Consider the following 18,807-nt stretch of genomic DNA (forward strand, 5'->3'; position numbering starts at 1 on the left):
TATCTAAATACATGGCTCTGGGCCACACTATAACCTTAAACGCAGCATATACTAAGACAATATACTATACACTGATTGTTAACACTCACACTTTGTGTCCATCTCACCAGATTACACAGCTTCTCTCAGTTGCACCTGACTGAAGGCATAATTTCAGGTTCTGAGGGACAACTACGACACTGTCCTCACAGCCAAGAACCAGCTCTGGAGACAAAATTATGCTTTGACTTCAACTCAAGCTGAGCTACAGAAAATGAACAGCTTTGTGGCTGTGGTTAAGGACCAACTTGAGAGAGACTACATGTAACTTGTCGCAACCAAGGACCAGTCAGAGAGGCAACACAGAGATCATGCTGCTTCTCATAACCAATTAGAAAGAGAGTATGAAGGGCTACTGACATCCAACAACCAATTGCAAAAAAACTACATAGACCTGACGGCATCTAAAAACCAACTACAGAGAGAGATAAAATATCTCACATGAACCAAGGAACGGTCACAGAGACAACACCTGAACGTCAGTGCAGCTTAACGCCTCGATCACAACGACAGCGTCATTGCATTTTGGTACACCAGAAGTACATTCATTTCCAATGGAATGCTGCGTTTGCCTTCCAGCATTGTAGAGGCAGTTGCAGTGCGTTCTGTGTGGTGCATATGTTGGATTTATCAAACTGTATGCCTAGACTGCTCGACAGAAATGGTAGCAGAAGGTAAATGTTGAACTTTTGTTGCAAACATATCCAGATGGTGCTGCGTACCATTTTGCGCAAAGACGCTGTTGGTGTGATCAAGAAGTTATGACCAGTTGAGGTGAGAGCATGTGAGGGGCGCAGAGACTAAAAACCAACTTCAGTTAGATCTCATAAGTCTCTTTGAAACTGAGGCGATTTTGAACAGAGACTTTGTTGTCACGGTGAGGGAAAGAAATTCCCTTCAGAAGATGCCTACAGAGCTGGTCAACTTCCTGCCTGTGGACCGACACTGTCCACTCAGAGACCAGATCACCCAAGGTCAGCAGGGTCTTGATTTATCTGTTCTTCTACATCTATATGCACTATATACTGCGTGTTTGTGTGTGCATGAATATGTTATTGTGTGTGTATGTGTGTTTCTGTATGTTTGTGCATGTGTGTGTGCAAGGTGCATGAATGTGTTCTTATGTGTGTGTGTGTTTGTGTATATTCGCCTCACACACCTTGTCTTAAGAGCTGGAAGATTTTCTCCTCCAGGTGTTACTTCTTCTCCACTGAGAGGAGGGGCTGGAGCAGCGGTCGGGTCGACTGTGTTCAACAGTGCGGAGATCTGGTGGTCATTGACAGTCCAGAGGAACAGGTGAGAGACATTGTGTTGGAGATGCGCAGAGGTAGGTTAGATCTATGGTGCAAGGTGGTTGGGCCCCAAGACAATCTTTACTCTGGTATTAATACAGGATATAATACGCATAGATTATGGCCATTGGATGTATAGAAAATCAATGTATCTCTGGACTCCCCCAGGTAGAAAGAGCCCAGTGCTGTGAATGTGAGGGGAAACAGTGTGTGCCTTCACCCTCAGAGAGACCAACCCTTCTCGGAGCTGTAGAAGAGACCTGCAGCATCATGTCCGGATGGATCTGTGAGAGCCCAGCGCTCATATAGTCAGCATTGCCATATAGCCACACACATACATAGAGCACATTTATATGTAGCCTTAAAATCCTCCAATAAAATAGCATTAATACATGATAGGGCTGGATTTCTTGTGGCAATAGCATAGCGGTGTTGTTCATAGTACAAGGTGAAAACAACATGTACATGAGAGGATATTTATTAGATATTCTGGGGGAAATGATCTGATAGGTCACTATACTGTTTTGAATCTGCAATACTGCCTCATTCACGTTCTTCATGTATAAAATGAGTAGGCCTGACTACAGCATCATCTTAGTCTCCTCGCCAACACGTCCTAAAAAAGTAAGTGCAGTGATTGGTTACTGCTTGTTGTTGTTCTACTGCCAGCTCTGCGTGTGAGACTAGGCGTATTCATTAGTTGATTCAGTTGCAAAACGTTTTATCTGTTGATAAACGTTTTGCAACGAAAACGAGAGTTTCTATTGGACACATTTAGGCAGGTCCCTCCCCGCTTCGTTCCGTTTCTGTTCCATTTTTTCTGTTTGCTTCCGTTTGGTTCCTAGAGTAAACGGTTTCCGTTTTGCAACAGACAAAACGTTTTAGAACCGAATCTGACTAATGAATACACCCCAGCTGTGTTGACAACACTGACCATCGTCGAACAACGAAGGCGAGTTTCACAAAATAACACATTATTTAGCTTGTTGCAACGATTAACAATATTATATTGATAATGAATTTCCGCCTTTTTAGTCTTTACATGTATTTGAACGTCTTGATTCATCTTCATGGTATCGTCAGCTGTTGCTAGCTAGCGATAATTTCGTAGCTAGCTAGCTAGCTACCCAAATGGTTCCTCCAGCTGCAACTAATTATTTTGATGTTTCCATCTAGCTTGCTATCAAATCGAGACAAATGTAGCAATGTATGAGGGACCGTTTTCAAGGTCTGTCAATCTAAATGTAAAGTGCTTTTTTTTTTTTTTTCAGCAGTGGAACGTCTGTTACGTAACGTAATTTGTGGCACTGTCAACACCGTTTGTACTTGCAAGGTATGGTGGCTCGGCGAGATTTCGAGCTCTCCAACGTAGTCACAAGGAAAACGAAGTAGCTTTGTATTTCACATCTCCACATCGCTTATTATTAGACAGCTGCTTTCGTTTTAAAGCCTGTAACAGTGCATGCCAATATCTTATGGTCCATTCGCGTTGTGGCTGCTGGCTGGCTTGTTATTTCATAACCTGATAAACCTAGCCAGTCCTGTTGTTTAGTTTGACATTTTGAGTCGTTACTTCATTGCTACCCACATTGTCTAATTCACTTTATTCTTATCACATAGCAACTTCTGGCCAAGGTGCATTGGGAAAGGATAGCCAGCTAGCTTGTTAACAATGGCAACCATGCGTCGTCCAAGGTACTCTCTCCGAGACTCTCTGTACTGGGATGAGACTGAGTGCCTGACGTACTATGGGATGCTCTCTCTACACGAGATGTTTGAAGTTGTCGGTTCTCAACTGACAGAGACAGACGTTGAGGTGCTGTCGTTCCTCTTGGATGAGACCTATCCGGCTGGAGGGCACCCCTTGGACCCAGCTGGCTGGACCAGTGAGCCCGGTGAGGAAGACCCTGAGGCCAGTAAAGGAGTCTCCCCCAGCCCAGTGCTCCTGGAGGCCTGGCGGCGGTTACAGCCCAAGGGTCCTGCCTTGGCCTGCCCTACTGCTGCCCGCCACAAGCCCAAGAGTGGTCTAGAACTGCTGTTGGAGCTGGAGAGACGTGGGTACCTCAGTGAGGGTAACCTGGAGCCCCTGTTGCAGCTGCTGCGAGTCCTGACACGACACGACCTCCTGCCTTTGGTGTCCCGCAAGAAAAGGAGGACAGGTAAGGGACTGTAACAGAGTGCTGTTCATAACTGGAAGCCAACACGCAGTAATGGAGACAATGTTGTCATAATCACCTGTAGGCCTACTTCTCCCTGTGTGTTATCTGCCTGTCTGACTACACTCTGCTGTGTCAGTGTCTGACCTTAATCTGCCTCTCAGTATCACCAGAACGTTTCAGAGTGGACTACGGGACAGAGGACAGAAGACAGGTTTGCACATCTGGACTGACTGACCCCTGTGCACAGACAGAATCACATGACGAACACACCACACAGCAATGGAGGGGGGGTAAGCTACACTCCGGTACAATCTGTGCATGCCTGAACTTGTCTCTTAGAAATGTCAGTAACTGTTTCTGAAATTGTCTGGATTTGCACCAGTTAAGCATTGCTGGATTTGTGTCTGTCCAATAGGTGTTGACTCTGCCAGGCCAACGCCCGCCCCCCTACGGAAGAAGAGGGGTAAAGGCCGCCGCTGGACCAGCAAGCCCACCGCCCACAGGAGAAGAACGGGCATCCCCGAAACACCTCCCCCACCTATACCTGAGAAAGTGACCTGCGGTAAGACCAGCCTCCATGCCTTTCTCTTTCTCTCTAGTTTCCCTTCCATCTCTCTTTCTCTATTTTCTTTCCATCTCTCTCTTTAACCCACTTGCTCATTCACCACACTCTCTCTTGGTTCCTCTCTTGCCATTATACATGTGTCAGAGTCTCTCTCTCTCTGGCTTACATCCATTTTCTATTTCACTTCTAATGAGAAGCTGTAAGCACCATCACCCCAACAGCCCTTAATAACAGTGATGATACTAAAAATCTCTGCCATATCAGAATGTCCCAGGCACCACCTTGTCTCACCAGTAAGTTTAAACTTAAAATGTCCATATCAAGCAACCTTAAATCCAGCCAGTGCCATGTTCATGTCCTCACATAAGATAACGACTTCAGTTTGCTCCCTCTGCTCAGCCTATACCCTGACCATAAGCTGACCGTCCCACCCTTGCTGGTTTGAGAATGGTTTGCATGGGCCTCCTGGGAGATCAATACTATCCTGCAGGCATGTTGGACTGAGTGGGCTGTGCTGTAACGCTACTGTGAGAGCAGAGCATGTGTGAATGAGTGACCGCTCATCAGTAAATACAACCCATACTGACTGGCTGTGTTTGACCTGACTTAACCCCTCAACCTGGTCATCATATGCTCTCTGTGGTGGTGAAACTGTCTCGCACTCAAACATCACCAGGGTTTCAGACAGCGTTTTACACACTCCCGGGGTCTTTGATTGTGTGCTCCCTGCCACACTAACATCCTCACAATGGAGGGATTCTGTAGACGTCCACACAAGGATAGTCTGCTTGCACGGCCAAGCAAAAAACAACAACCTGAAACTGAATGAAATGAAATCTATCTGGTCTGTTGTTTCGTGATGACCGTAGCACAGAGTGGAATTCGGTTGGCTCGCCTACAACTCCCATCTATCAAATATACTAGGCCTATGTCAGCCATTGTCTTCACCATTACCCACTAGTGTCTCAAACTAAATAAGCATCCAGCCTTATTACTTGCCTTTTACCTATCCTGGCCATTCAGATAAAGGGGAGGAAACAATAGAAGGAAGCCTCTTTAGGCTATTGAGATGCACCCTGAGAGGAATTCACACACCCAATGCACAGCTGTGTGAGTCAGCGTTTCTGTCTAAACTCCACACAGCACAGCAGGCTTAGTGTAGTAGTGGGACATGGCATTTCAATGTGGCATTCAACCTTAAACTCACAAGCGTGGTATGTTTCAATGGGACATTTCGGCGTCAACCCACAAGCTCATTAAACAGAGCAATTTAGTCTGTTCTGTGCAGACCAAAATAATGTTAAGCTGCCTTGCTCTTTTGTGACAATACTTGTGGGAAAAATGTATGCTTTAGACCTACATATCATAGCTGCCACACATGGTTGGAATGCTGCCTCGTAATCACTAGCCTGTGGTCCAGACTGAGGCCCAGGGGAAGGACAGTTAGTGTAGAAGACAGTAAACCACCTGTCTTTCACTTTATACGTCTGCTATACGCTTGTCTGCTGAGCTTGTCTTTCTTCTTCATATAGCATAACTACTAGCCTGGTCCCAGATTTGCTTGTGCGATCATGCCACTCCTTGTCACTCATTTTGCATGACAAGGAGTGGAATGATATCTCAAACAGACTGGTATCCAGGCTACATAACTACTGCTGGTGTTCCAAAAAGAGAGATTCCTATCCCTTTCTCCATTTTTCTTTCCCTTCTCTCACTTTTCATCTCCCCCGACATATCTCCCTCTCTCTCTCTTACCCAGTTTTTTTCAGCTCCTGTTCTTAAGAACCCTGCCTGGTAGGTCTCCTGTCTCTTATGTTGGTAGTACTGTCTGTCTTCTTCTATCCCTAACACAAAGTTTAAAGAAAGTCCTGCTGAATTTCTGAATGTGTACTGAACATATAAGTTGAATTGATAGCCTCACACTTGCTGACATCTTCCCAGACCAGGGTCCGGTTTCCCAAAAGCATCTTAAAGCTAAGTTTGTTAGAACCTTCGTCGGGGCATTATTAAATCTCAGACCTGTTTCCCAAAACCATCGTTATTAACGTTACACTTGTAATCTAACGCCTGTCTCAGACCACTCATAGAACAGCTAAGTGGTTCGTTAGATGCTTTTCTTTTGCCCTCCCGCGTCACTTTATACACAGAAGAGCTCCGCTAAACAGAATCGCATGGCTTATCCGCCTCTGTGACCACTGATAACTTCAGAAAAAAGTTGACAACAAATACAAGTTGGCAATGTCTTTGCAATTGATACAAACAAGCAGCGTATAAAAATTGCTTGAAATTAAAACAGATGTGTACATTACAATATGTAAACAGTAGGCTAAATGGCTATTTGAATAATTTATTTAGTTAAATTTTGCTACTGTACTTGTAGGCTACAGTCTGTAATTTGTCTATTTATTTCATGCTGTGCAGCCTAATGTGTGCAATAATGTGCCATATCTTGATTTAGTGCATTATTACAGGGTAAGGATTAGAATCAGCCTCCTAAATATTGGAAGCCATAGGTGATAAGCTTCTAGGAGCTGATCCGTCTTCAGTATTGTGGAATAATTTGGATGTTAAGGTAAGATTTGAATGGAGAAAGCTGATCCGAGAGCAGTGTTGCCTGTCTTTCGATCCTATCAGTATCAACACAAGCCTCAACGACGCGCTTAGCGACCATTCTCTCTGCATGGTGTTTTGGGAAACACATGTTACATCTTTGGCCGTTATAGGAAAGATGCATCGTTAAAACACTAGTAAGCCTAAGTTCAATCGCTATCATGAAACCGGGCCCAGATCAATAGGCCCTTGGCCCTTCCAGTTCTGTTGCTGTACCTACCCTACCTGACAGCCAACTAACCCCTCGTACTGTGGCTATCCCAGACACAGCCACTCCCACAGCCTGACACGTACTGATGAATGATACTGCTTATTTATCAACATGATATGAACAACTTTTCGCAATCCATGAAGTCTCTTCTTCAGGGAGACAAAGATGTTTATGATTTTACACTGGCTTCGTAGTGCTCAAACATAACACTGCAACCCTTTCAAATGTGCCATTTTGTCCCCGTCGATCAGAACAGCCTTCTCTAAATCAACTGCACTAAGTGCCCTGTGATCAAACCCAAAACAATCTACCGAGGGATATCTGCCCCTTGCCCTCTGCAGTAGCCTTGCCCTCACAGTCCCAGCCATGTACCATACACAGTGTTGTTGCTTTGCCTCTGAACATGTTGCTGTCTTGACTCCGCATTTGATCCCCACCAGGTTGACTCAGGATTGTGACTCAGATCGAGTAACCTAGAGAGCGGACCTAGAGAGCGGAGAGAAAGGCTGGACAAAAAAAAAAAGTCTGGTCTGGCCTTTCACTCTGTCCGTACGATCTGCAGTGTGTGCTCACCTCAGTCGCTCGCTCTCTCGTCAGTCTGGCCCGATGCCCAAGGTAAAGAGGCCCTCCCCCTCAGAACGAGGGGGGGCTGCCACTATGCTCTGTGTTCAATGCCTGTGTATTATTGTAGCTATCCTGTTCCTCCTTACCCCATTCAGAAAAAAACAGTATGCTCTCCACAAAGTGTTCTGGAATGTTCCATGATATTTTTTTTTTGTGTCTATTACTCTAAAGAGGGGTGTTGGCCTCAGTGTTTCACAGAACTGACCAAAGTGTTCTCGGAAATATGTGTAGAATATTCCAGAAGTTTCTTAATCACCGTAATGCAACCTTGAACCTGACCCCTCTTCTGAATACCATGCTCTGTCTCTCCAAATGACTCAAAGCTCAAACTGACCTGAACATTTTTTCTTAAAGGGGTAGTTCACTTCAAAGCCAAAGTTTGACAGATGTTTTCCTCAAAAGTGATAACTGAGTGCATATTCCACACTGTCTAGTCTGGTGTATATCCCACTACATGCATAACGAAAACATCTGATTAACTTTAGTTTTGGGTAAACTACTCTTCTAAAGCAGCCATCAAAAATGGAGCCTTTTAACTGGGTCCCAATGGTTCTTGTGGCATCAACTTCAGTAGATACCTCTGGTCAGTGATCACAAATACGTTTCTCAGAATTCAAACAACAATTGATTTCTGGTTTACTAAAACAAAAAGAGACCAAACCCATTCTGGAATCTCAATTAAAAAATGTCAAACTGGTCTCAGAGATCCATTGATCTCAGTCCTCTTGTCAGTCTGAACTCGAATTCTATCCTTTATATGAACATAAAATGGCCGCCGACAGCTTCTCTGGAACCTTTGCTCGAGCAGTTCTGAGGAAAATGACCCAACAGTGTTGTGTTAAGGGCTGTGTAACCGCATGCTGTATCTCATCTCTGACCCCTGAATGAGCTCCCAGTGTGGGGAGCAGAGATAGATGGGGCAGTCCAGTCCAATGCTGCCTCACAGCATTCAGACCAAACCCATTACTACCTCTACTTTCTTACCAGTCAGTTTGTTTTCACATAATCAGTTCCTTTTCTCAGTTGAAGCGTTTCAGTTACAGTATTTCAGTTATTTGTGGTTACAATTTTTTATGCCAAACTGTAACCTACGATTAGAAGCGACGTAAAACTGTCCACGTAAGCCGTAATGTTAAACAGTGGACTTGGAGGCATCAAAAACAATTCAAACTCCAAGTGATTGCCTTTGAACCAGTGTTAAGCTTGCCTGCTTGATCTTGAGAAACAACCAAATTGACAGATATCCAATCCAACTGTGCTTGTCTCTTTCTCTCTCTTTCTCTCCTTTCTCTATGTTCGCAGTTCAAAACAGACCGACTCGTGTGTCAGGAAAAAACATCCTCTCACACACACTGAGAGGGAGAGAACGAACACTAAACGCTCAAACCACACAAACCAAAAAAAGAAAGAGAGCTTTGGTCAAAGGGGAATAGAGAGAGGTCTATCTACCTGTCTCTCTCTATCCCAACCTCTCTCCCTCCCTCCCTCTCTTGGTCTGTCGTTCAGCAGAAAAACGGATCGATAAAGAGTTGAAGCTCTTCGCACCAAGTGACTCCTCGTAAATGGGTACTTTTCTGTGGGGTGAATGGAGAATCTAACCAACTCCTTGTTTTAAAGAGAGAAAATGAAAGTTGTCCCTCCTAATGTTCTGTCTAAATGGATCTATCTGTCTGATGAAGCGTAAAGTACTCTGTAACCTTAACAAAATCATTATGTTCCCATTGTTTTTAAGGGCCTTCCTTTCCTGGTGCTCTCAGCAAGTCCATTTTTCACAAGTAGGTAGGAAGGAGCAGTCATTTAGAAGTATGGGGACATTGTGTAGTAGGTGTTGTCACAGTTCCCACACAGTATGTGACCCATGTCGCTAGACTTGTACATTGCAAAAGTGCACAATTGTTACAGTTTTACTCAGTTTATTATTTATCTGACATGTTTTACCATATCGACAATTGACAGGGGTATTATGCAGTCCTGGTAACTTTCAGATGTTATTAGTTTGAAGCTGACTTTCAGTTTCCTCTCAGAGCAGTACTGTGCCTTGTCAACTGCACATCCTGTTTTAGCTGATTTGACACCCTGCTGGCAGGGAGAGATAAATGTATCCCCTAAAGCAGGGCTTCCCAAACTGGGTCCTGGGGCCCCCCCTGGGTGCACATTTAGGTATCTGCCCTAGCACTACACAGCTGATTCAAATAATCAACTAATCACCAAGTTTTGATTATTTGTATCAGCTGTATAGTGCTTGGTCAAAAACCAAAACCAGGGTCCCCTGGATCGAGTTTGGAAACACTGCCTTAGGAACAAACCATGTCTTTTCTGATACGAAATGCCGCCAAATTGACAATTTAGACGAGAGGTATCTGTATTTCCTGAAATGGTCCATGATTTGACATGCAGAAACATCTCTCCAGAGTAACAATGTGGAGATGTTGGAGTAGTGATGAGGGAAGGCAAACCTTCAACTATTTTTCACAACATGTCAGATTATAGGGCTGTGTGCATTTAGTCTTATTTTCGGGACTGTATGCGTCTTACTGTTCTCTATCAACCTCATTGACAAATGTCCTAAGAGCTGCTGTATCAATAGAGACAGAAATGTTCCTTGTACCATAACTTTGCCTCCTGGAAGAAAAAGAAAAAATTTCCAAACACCTTCTGTATCCGATTTCTTTGTGTGCAAACTAACAGTTGAAGTTCATGAAATATGATCATGATTATCATATTTGGCCTAATGTGATATAAGACATATTTTAGCTATCTACAAATCTACTTGCAGTTAAGATACATTTTTGTTACACTGTGTTGTACATCAGAGCATGCTTTCAATGTTGGCAGTAAATGTAGGAGATCTGTCTAACCTGAGGATGTCTTTTTAATTTTAGGCAAGTCAGTTAAGAACAAATTCTTATTTTCAATGACGGCCTAGGAACAGTGGGTTAACTGCCTTGTTCAGGGGCAGAACAACAGATTTTTACCTTGTCAGCTCGGAGATTTAATCTTGCAACCTTACAGTTAACTAGTCCAACGCTCTAACCACTAGGCTACCTGCCGTCTAACCTCCCCGATGGTCCAAGTATGTGTTTGTATAGCCTCCTCATTACAACCTTTATAAAGCAAAGAAAGAAGGATCCAGTGTTTGGTTTTCTCTCTTACAAATGTTAAGAAATTCATAATCAATTCAACATTTGCATTTCTAATGTTGGCATTTTCCAAAGCTGCCCCCTCCAGAGGCTGTCCCCCATGGCCCTGAACAATAATGTGGATGGAGACAAAGAACTCAAATGAATCACATATTCTAAGGCACAGTCATGTCCCTGGTTCATTTGGTACAACATTCCAGTTGAAATTGTCTGGTTCTATTCCTTGTGTCCTCGTTAGAGGAAGCAACTATTTGTCAGTTTCTCCTTTACCCAAACCTGGCTCAGTGTCTTCAGAGACCAAGGTATGTTTAGGTACCCAGTTCCTTGTGTATGGTACTACTACCACCCCCCCCCCCCCATCCTTTCCTTTCTTCCCTTTCCGTTCCATATTCCTTCTCTCTTTTTAAATCCAGTTCTACTCTTTATCGTTCCTCCATTTTTTGTTACATGAAGTTGGGGAGGGCAAGGTGGGTGGGGTAAATCCAGATATACAGTTTGACAAACTATCCTCCATGTTGGCGACAAACATTCTTTGACAAGAATATTCTAATTTGAATATTTTTTCTTGTAAAGCTTGGTGCTAACATGTTGCTGTGAAACTAATGTATCTCAAACAAAGTTTGCCAATCTATGCACATCTCTGGTGGGGTGGGGTAGTGTGGGGCTGGAAAGGTTTGGATTTTTTGTTGCAGCAAAGTCGGAAGGCCGCTGGTTCTGCTGGGCGCTTGGTGAATAATGGCAGTAGAGGAGGATGAGACAGAGGTCTGCTTGCCTTTGCTCAGTACAGTATGTATCTCCTGACCCTTCTCACTGTGCTGTTGCTGCATGACCGCTAATTCTCCTGTTTCTGAAACAGAACAAAAACATGTCACTGAAAGGTTGCTATCCATCCCAAGGGCTGTTTACAGTGTTAGAGTGACCTAACAAAATCCTACAACCCTCACAACAAGTGGCATTTAATTTATGCCTGTTTTGTGCCACCTATAACTCATTATTACTGTAAGTACAGTGTAACGAGCTTTGTAATTACTCAGAGAAATGGATTACATAGTTATAGCTCTATCTTTCAGTGCGTAGAGGTTTTGTGTAGATTACAGTGCCTGGCTGAAATCTCCTGGGCGAATAATGATGGGGGGTGGACTATTAGAACTGCACAGAGTGGTGTGGTGGTGTTTTTCCCTGATGAATATGCTTGTTATCCATCCTCTGATCTCACTCTACTACTACAACAACAGCTCTTGGTAGTGGGTGTTGTGAAAAATAGATCTGGTTAGTCATACAGGAAATCCTCAGTGATGCTCTTCTTGACCGGACCAGGTCATATTTGTTCCCACTGTCAGGTTAGTGATAGTAGACGGCCTGGTTGGTATTACATTCACCTCTGTGCTCCACAGCTGTTTTCAGTTCTGCCTCACCTGTATCACTCTTAAAGACAGACTTTTGTTTTCAACTGTAGTTAATGATACAGCAGTGTCCTACACCAGTAAGTATTTCTATGTGGTATCCTACACTAATTACTAGTTTAATGTCAGATACAGTCCTGTTGAAAGTAGTATGCTCCCCTTAAATATTCTTTACTTTGGCACTTGTCTAACAACCCTCCCATAGCCTGTTCTTGCCAATTTTTCGGATAATATTCTGTGATTACGGCTTTATTTTAAAAGTTTTCTTATCATTTTCTTTTGTGTTTTTGTCCCTCCATCTCTCTCTTCCCTTTGTTCTGACTAAATGATCCCACCCTCCTCCTCCTCTTTGATTTTCACTCTCATGTGTACATGATATATCTCACCCCACTCAATCTCCTGCTTCCACCATTTCCCTCTCTTTTTGATTTATTTCACGTCTTTGCACCCTAAAACCACCTCTCCGTTTCCTACTCTACATCTACCCCTCCTCTCCTCCCCTACACCTTCCCCTCCTCTTCTCTCCTCCCCTACACCTTCCCCTCCACCACTCCCTCTTCTACCCATTCCTCTTCTCTCTCTCTGTCCCCTTTCCTCCCCTCACTCTTCCCCTACCTCCATCTCCTCACCCTCCCCCTCCCTACAGACATTCGTCTGCGTGTGCGAGCAGAATACTGGGAGCATGAGTCGGCTCTGCGCGGCGGGGTCTCCTCGGACAAGCAGCAGCCCCTGGAGCGGCAGTTTGAGCTGTTCAGTCGTGCCACCTCCGTGCTGCGCGCCCGCGACCTGGGCTCCATCATCTGCGACATCAAGTTCTCAGAGCTGGACAACCTGGAGGCCTTCTGGGGGGACTATCTGAGTGGAGCGCTGCTAGAGGCCCTGAAGGGGGTGTTCATCACAGACTCTCTGCGGAGGGCGGCGGGGAGAGAGGGGGTCCGGCTGCTGATCAGTGTGGACCAGGATGACTACGAGGAGGGTCGCAGACTGCTGCTGGATGCACAGGAACAACAGGCCGGCTGCTGGGGACGAGACAGGTGAGCCTCACTGCTCTCTCCATTCTGGTTCTGTTATACTGTGTTAGTAAGCTGGTTGATTAAAGTACTTATCTACTCTGTGGTATGTACTGGGGCCATGCTGACCGCTACAGGGGTGGGGGTCATAGATGTGGACTTGACTGGTGGTCATTATTGGTGGCATTACATAGCCATGGAATGGCTATGTAATGCCACCAATAACCACTAGATGGCAAACCTTGCCCACAGGCATCAGAGCCATATACACTACCTGGTCTCACGTTGTCATACTTCCTAGACGCAACCTGAGAAAGCTGGTTATGGACGTTCGGCTCTGACAGACAGACAGGCAGCTGTGCGAGGTTGTGTTAATCATTTTCGGCTCACGACAGTTCACACAACAGTTCTAGAATCCTCAGAGACAATGAATAATAGTTGTAATTCTAACCACCGTCCTCCACTATGTTCCCTCTGCAGGTCATGAGCCCAAGGATAGAGGAATGAAAAGGAGAATAAAACATGAAAAGGAACATTTTTATTTTATTTTCTCCTTTTTAAGTCTCTCATGCTGAGAACAGAGAATACAGCCACTCCTAGGTCAGGGGAATAGTCCCCAGGGAAAACAGACAAACTTGAAGTGAAGGCAAACTGGACTAAAAGACTTGACACGCTGTTCTGTTTGGAATTGATAACACAAGTTGCGCTGAGCCTAGATGCCCTCAGGGCACTGAGGAAGAGACTGCCTTTGTTACACACACACACATACACAGAGACAAACTAAACTTCCACCTAAACTTCCACTGTAACACACACACAAACTACCACTATCAAACATACACGCTCTGTAAAATCATCCACACGATGAACCATCAGCGCTGCCTGTAAGACTCATTGAAGCCTAGAGACATTTCTTGCTAACAGTGACAGCTCAGATACCAACTAGACTGTGCGCTAATGCTGAGAATCTCTGGTTATGTTTGAGAAGCGTGTGAGATGCCCTGCAAGGAGAACTTCACCCATCTAAATATTAGTTTGCGTTTCCATTGAAATGTATGATTTTGAAAAGATGAGCGAGACTGCAGCTCTCAGACACTGAGGGAGAGATGATGGGGAAATGACTAAAGCATGAGATTATGTTTTGACCTTTTGGGAGAGAATTAGAAATAGATGGCGAAGGGAAGACTACCTGAGGACAGTGTAGTGGACAAATTGCTGGTCCTTCGAGAACTCCAGTCCACACACACACACACACACACACACACACCATGATCACAAGCCACTGGTAGTCCCATCACTGTGTCATGCTAACCCAGGGCCTGAGAGCTGTGGTCAGTAGCCATCTCATCTCAGATGCCAGGAGATGATGGGAGTGATTACCTCTCAACCTCAGCCAACCATGGAGAACTCATCACATCACCACAAGTTGTTGAACAGCAGCTGGGATAACACACACTAGGCTGTGCTCACCCCGGCTTCCAGCAAGGCCACTGCCTTTCCCATTGGAACTGGAGCACAGGACAGTGCTTCAGTCAATAAAACTGATGTGGAGGAGATCAAAATCAGAAGGATACATCCTAGTTCCACTCAGCCCTGCCTTGTAGGCCCCACTAGAGTGGCTCACAGAGCGCTGTCTGTCTCTAGTCTAGTCACCCTGGTGGAACTAATGCCTGAACTCCTCTGAGTGGGATCAATAGCCCCCTCTGTCTCTTCACCACCACCATGGGAGGAGAAAGAGTAAGGGGGAGAGGAGAGGAAGAAATAGAGGAGAGGTAGGAGAAGGGGAAAGAGAGGAGAGGTAGGAGAAGGGGAAAGAGAGGAGAGGTAGGAGAAGGGGAAAGAGAGGAGAGGAAGGGGAAAGAGAGGAGAGGAAGGGGAAAGAGAGGAGAGGAAGGGGAAAGAGAGGAGAGGAAGGGGAAAGAGAGGAGAGGAAGGGGAAAGAGAGGAGAGGAAGGGGAAAGAGAGGAGAGGAAGGGGAAAGAGAGGAGAGGAAGGGGAAAGAGAGGAGAGGAAGGGGAAAGAGAGGAGAGGAAGGGGAAAGAGAGGAGAGGAAGGGGAAAGAGAGGAGAGGAAGGGGAAAGAGGAGAGGTAGGGGAAAGAGGAGAGGTAGGGGAAAGAGGAGAGGTAGGGGAAAGAGGAGAGGTAGGGGAAAGAGGAGAGGTAGGGGAAAGAGGAGAGGTAGGAGAAGGGGAAAGAGAGGAGAGGGAGGAGAAGGGGAAAGAGAGGAGAGGGAGGAGAAGGGGAAAGAGAGGAGAGGGAGGAGAAGGGGAAAGAGAGGAGAGGGAGGAGAAGGGGAAAGAGAGGAGAGGGAGGAGAAGGGGAAAGAGAGGAGAGGGAGGAGAAGGGGAAAGAGAGGAGAGGGAGGAGAAGGGGAAAGAGGAGAGGGAGGAGAAGGGGAAAGAGAGGAGAGGGAGGAGAAGGGGAAAGAGAGGAGAGGTAGGAGAAGGGGAAAGAGGACAGGTAGGAGAAGGGGAAAGAGAGGGAGAAGGATCCCCACCTCCATCCTGCCTTTCAGCTCCTGGACCTCCTGGACAGCCGCCTCATCCTCTGGAGGATAAGTCTCCTGATGCAACCAGGCTGCCTGGTCTGCTACAGCACTGTGTCTGGTTCACACAGCCCTATAGGACCAGGGATGGAGGAATAAGGAGGCATTCAGGAAAACCTTAGTGTTTGCTTTTTCCGTGTTTTGGTATATGGATTCGTTAGTGTAGCTTTGTATTGTCCATAAGAGAAAATAACAAAAATACTGTGTGTTCTAGTTCATTAACTTAGGGTGAACTTTTGTTTAAGTAGCTGGATATTTTTATTTAGGCACTGCAAAAGTGCTGTATATTAGTGGAAAGTTGGAATTATTTCAAATAAAAATAAATGATTTATGAAAGGTTTATTGCGTCTATGATGTACGTAACCGTGTCTTCAGAAAATATTCACACCCCTTGACTTTTTCCATATTTTGTTGTTACAGCCTGAATTTTAAATGTATTAAATTGAGATGTGTCACTGGCCTACACACAATACCCCATAATGTCCAAGTGGGATAATGTTTTTACAAATGTATTAAAAATGAAAAGCTGAAATGTCTTGTCCATAACTATTCAAACCCTTTATTATGGAAGACCTAAATAAGTTAAGGAGTAAAACAATAAAAAAGAATAATTCAATAATAGTGTTTAACATGACTTTTGAATGACTACCTCATCTCTGCATCACACACACATGTATCTGTAAGGTCCCTCAGTCGAGCAGAGATTCAACCACAAAGACCAGGGAGGTTTTCCAATTGGTAGATGGGTAAAAAAATAAAAGCAGACATTGAATATCCCTTTGAGCATGATTATTAATTACACTTTGGACGGTGTATCAATACACCCAGTCACTACAAATATGCTTCCTAACTCAGGTGCCAGAGAGGAAGGAAGCTACTCAGGGATTTTACCATGAGGCCAATGGTGACTTTAAAACAGTTACTGAGTTTAATGGCTGGGATAGGAGAACTGAGTATGGACATTGTAGTTACTCCACAATACTAACATTAATTACAGAGTGCAAAGAAGGAAGCATGTACAGAATACAAATATTCCAAAACATGCATCCTGTTTGCAATAAGGCACTAAAGTAAAAGTGGCAACGAAATTAACTTTGTCATGAATACGTTATGTTTGGGGAAAATCCAACCCATCACAGAGTACCACTTGTCATATTTTCAAGCATGGTGGTGGCTGCATCATGTTATGGGCATGCTTGTCATTAGGAAGGACTAGCAAGTTTTTTGTTATAAAAATAAACTGAATAGAGCGAAGCACATGCAAAATGATAGAGGAAAATCTGGTTCAGTCTGCTTTCCAACAGACACTGGGAGACAACTTAAATCAGCTTAGAAATGTATGGCAAGACTTAAATGGTTGTCTAGCAATGATCAACAATCAACCTGACAGAGCTTGAATAATTTTTTTAAGAATAATGTGCAAATAATGTACAATCCACATGTACAAAGCTGAACCAGGGTCTGTAGTGATGCCTCTAGCACTGAGATGCAGTGCCTCAGACCACTGAACCAGGGTCTGTAGTGATGCCTCTAACACTGAGATGCAGTGCCTTAGACCACTGAACCATTGTCTGTAGTGATGCCTCTAACACTGAGATGCAGTGCCTCAGACCACTGAACCAGGGTCTGTAGTGATGCCTCTAACACTGAGATGCAGTGCCTCAGACCACTGAACCAGGGTCTGTAGTGATGCCTCTAACACTGAGATGCAGTGCCTTAGACCACTGAACCAGGGTCTGTAGTGACGCCTCTAACACTGAGATGCAGTGCCTTAGACCACTGAACCAGGGTCTGTAGTGACGCCTCTAGCACTGAGATGCAGTGCCTTAGACCACTGAACCAGGGTCTGTAGTGACGCCTCTAACACTGAGATGCAGTGCCTCAGACCACTGAACCAGGGTCTGTAGTGACTCCTCTACCACTGAGATGCAGTGCCTCAGACCACTGAACCAGGGTCTGTAGTGACGCCTCTAACACTGAGATGCAATGCCTTAGACCACTGAACCAGGGTCTGTAGTGACGCCTCTAACACTGAGATGCAGTGCCTCAGACCACTGAACCAGGGTCTGTAGTGATCACATTCCCAGTGGGTCAGAAGTTTACATACACTCAATTAGTATTTGGTAGCATTGCCTTTAAATTGTTTAACTTAGGTCAAACGTTTCGGGTAGCATTCCACAAGCTTCCCACAATATGTTGGGTGAATTTGGGGCCATTCCTCCTGACAGAGCTGGTGTAACTGAGTCAGGTTTGTAGGCCTCCTTGCTCGCACACGCTTTTTCAGTTCTGCCCACAAATTTCCTATAGGGTTGAGGTCAGGGCCTTGTGATGGCCGCTCTAAAACCTTTGTTGTCCTTAAGCCATTTTGCCTCAACTTTGGAAGTATGCTTGGGGTCATTGTCCATTTGGAAGACACATTTGCGACCATGCTTTATCTTCCTGACTGATGTCTTGAGATGTTGCTTCAATATATCCACATAATTTTCCTTCCTCGTGTTGCCATCTATTTTGTGAAGTGCACCAGTCCCTTCTGCAGCAAAGCACCCCCACAACATGATGCTGTCACCCCCGTGCTTCACGGTTGGGATGATGTTCTTCGGGTTGCAAGCCTCCCCATTTATCCTCCAAACTTAACGATGGTCATTACGGCCAAACAGTTCTATTTTTGCTTCATCAGACCAGAGCACACTTTTCCAAAAAGTACAATCTTTGTCCCCATGTGAAGTTGCAAACCATTGTCTGGCTTCTTTATGGCGGTTTTGGAGCAGTGGCTTCTTCCTTGCTAAGCGGCCTTTCAGGTTATGTCGATATAGGACTCGTTTTTACTGTGGATATAGATACTTTTGTACCTGTTTCCTCCAGCATCTTCACAAGGTCCTTTGCTGTTGTTCTCGGATTGATTTGCACTTTTCGCACCAAAGTACGTACATCTCTAGGAGACAGAATGCGTCTCCTACCTGAGCGGTATGACGGCTGCTTGGTCCCATGGTGTTTATACTTGTGTACTATTGTTTGTACAGATGAATGTGGTACCTTCAGGCGTTTGGAAATTGCTCCCAAGGATGAACCAGACTTGTGGAGGTCTACAATTTTTTTAATGAGGTCTTGACTGATTTCTTTTGATTTTCCCATGATGTCAAGCAAAGAGGCACTGAGTTTGAAGGTAGGCCTTGAAATACATCCACAGGTACACCTCCAATTGACTCAAA

At 44.8% G+C, this 18,807-nt stretch overlaps 1 protein-coding gene across 2 annotated transcripts; it reads left to right on the plus strand.

Annotated features, from left to right (window-relative positions):
• The first annotated feature begins 2,600 nt into the window (after positions 1 to 2,600).
• LOC129857236 (DNA-binding death effector domain-containing protein 2-like) lies at positions 2,601 to 16,130 on the plus strand. Of its 2 annotated transcripts, XR_008759888.1 has the most exons (7): positions 2,601 to 2,664; positions 2,952 to 3,490; positions 3,652 to 3,780; positions 3,906 to 4,052; positions 12,690 to 13,077; positions 13,306 to 13,418; positions 13,534 to 16,130. XR_008759888.1 is itself a non-coding variant. In XM_055925278.1 (6 exons), exons 2-6 carry the CDS (start codon positions 3,004 to 3,006, stop codon positions 13,538 to 13,540), a joined length of 1,158 nt encoding a protein of 385 aa, XP_055781253.1. In that variant the 5' UTR covers positions 2,601 to 2,664; positions 2,952 to 3,003; the 3' UTR covers positions 13,541 to 16,130. The 2 variants fall into 2 exon arrangements, 1 of the variants encoding a protein (XP_055781253.1); XM_055925278.1 differs by lacking the exon at positions 13,306 to 13,418.
• The last annotated feature ends 2,677 nt before the right edge of the window (positions 16,131 to 18,807 follow it).

Source organism: Salvelinus fontinalis, chromosome 6, assembly GCF_029448725.1.
Source record: "Salvelinus fontinalis isolate EN_2023a chromosome 6, ASM2944872v1, whole genome shotgun sequence".
NCBI classification, from domain to species: Eukaryota; Metazoa; Chordata; class Actinopteri; order Salmoniformes; family Salmonidae; genus Salvelinus; species Salvelinus fontinalis.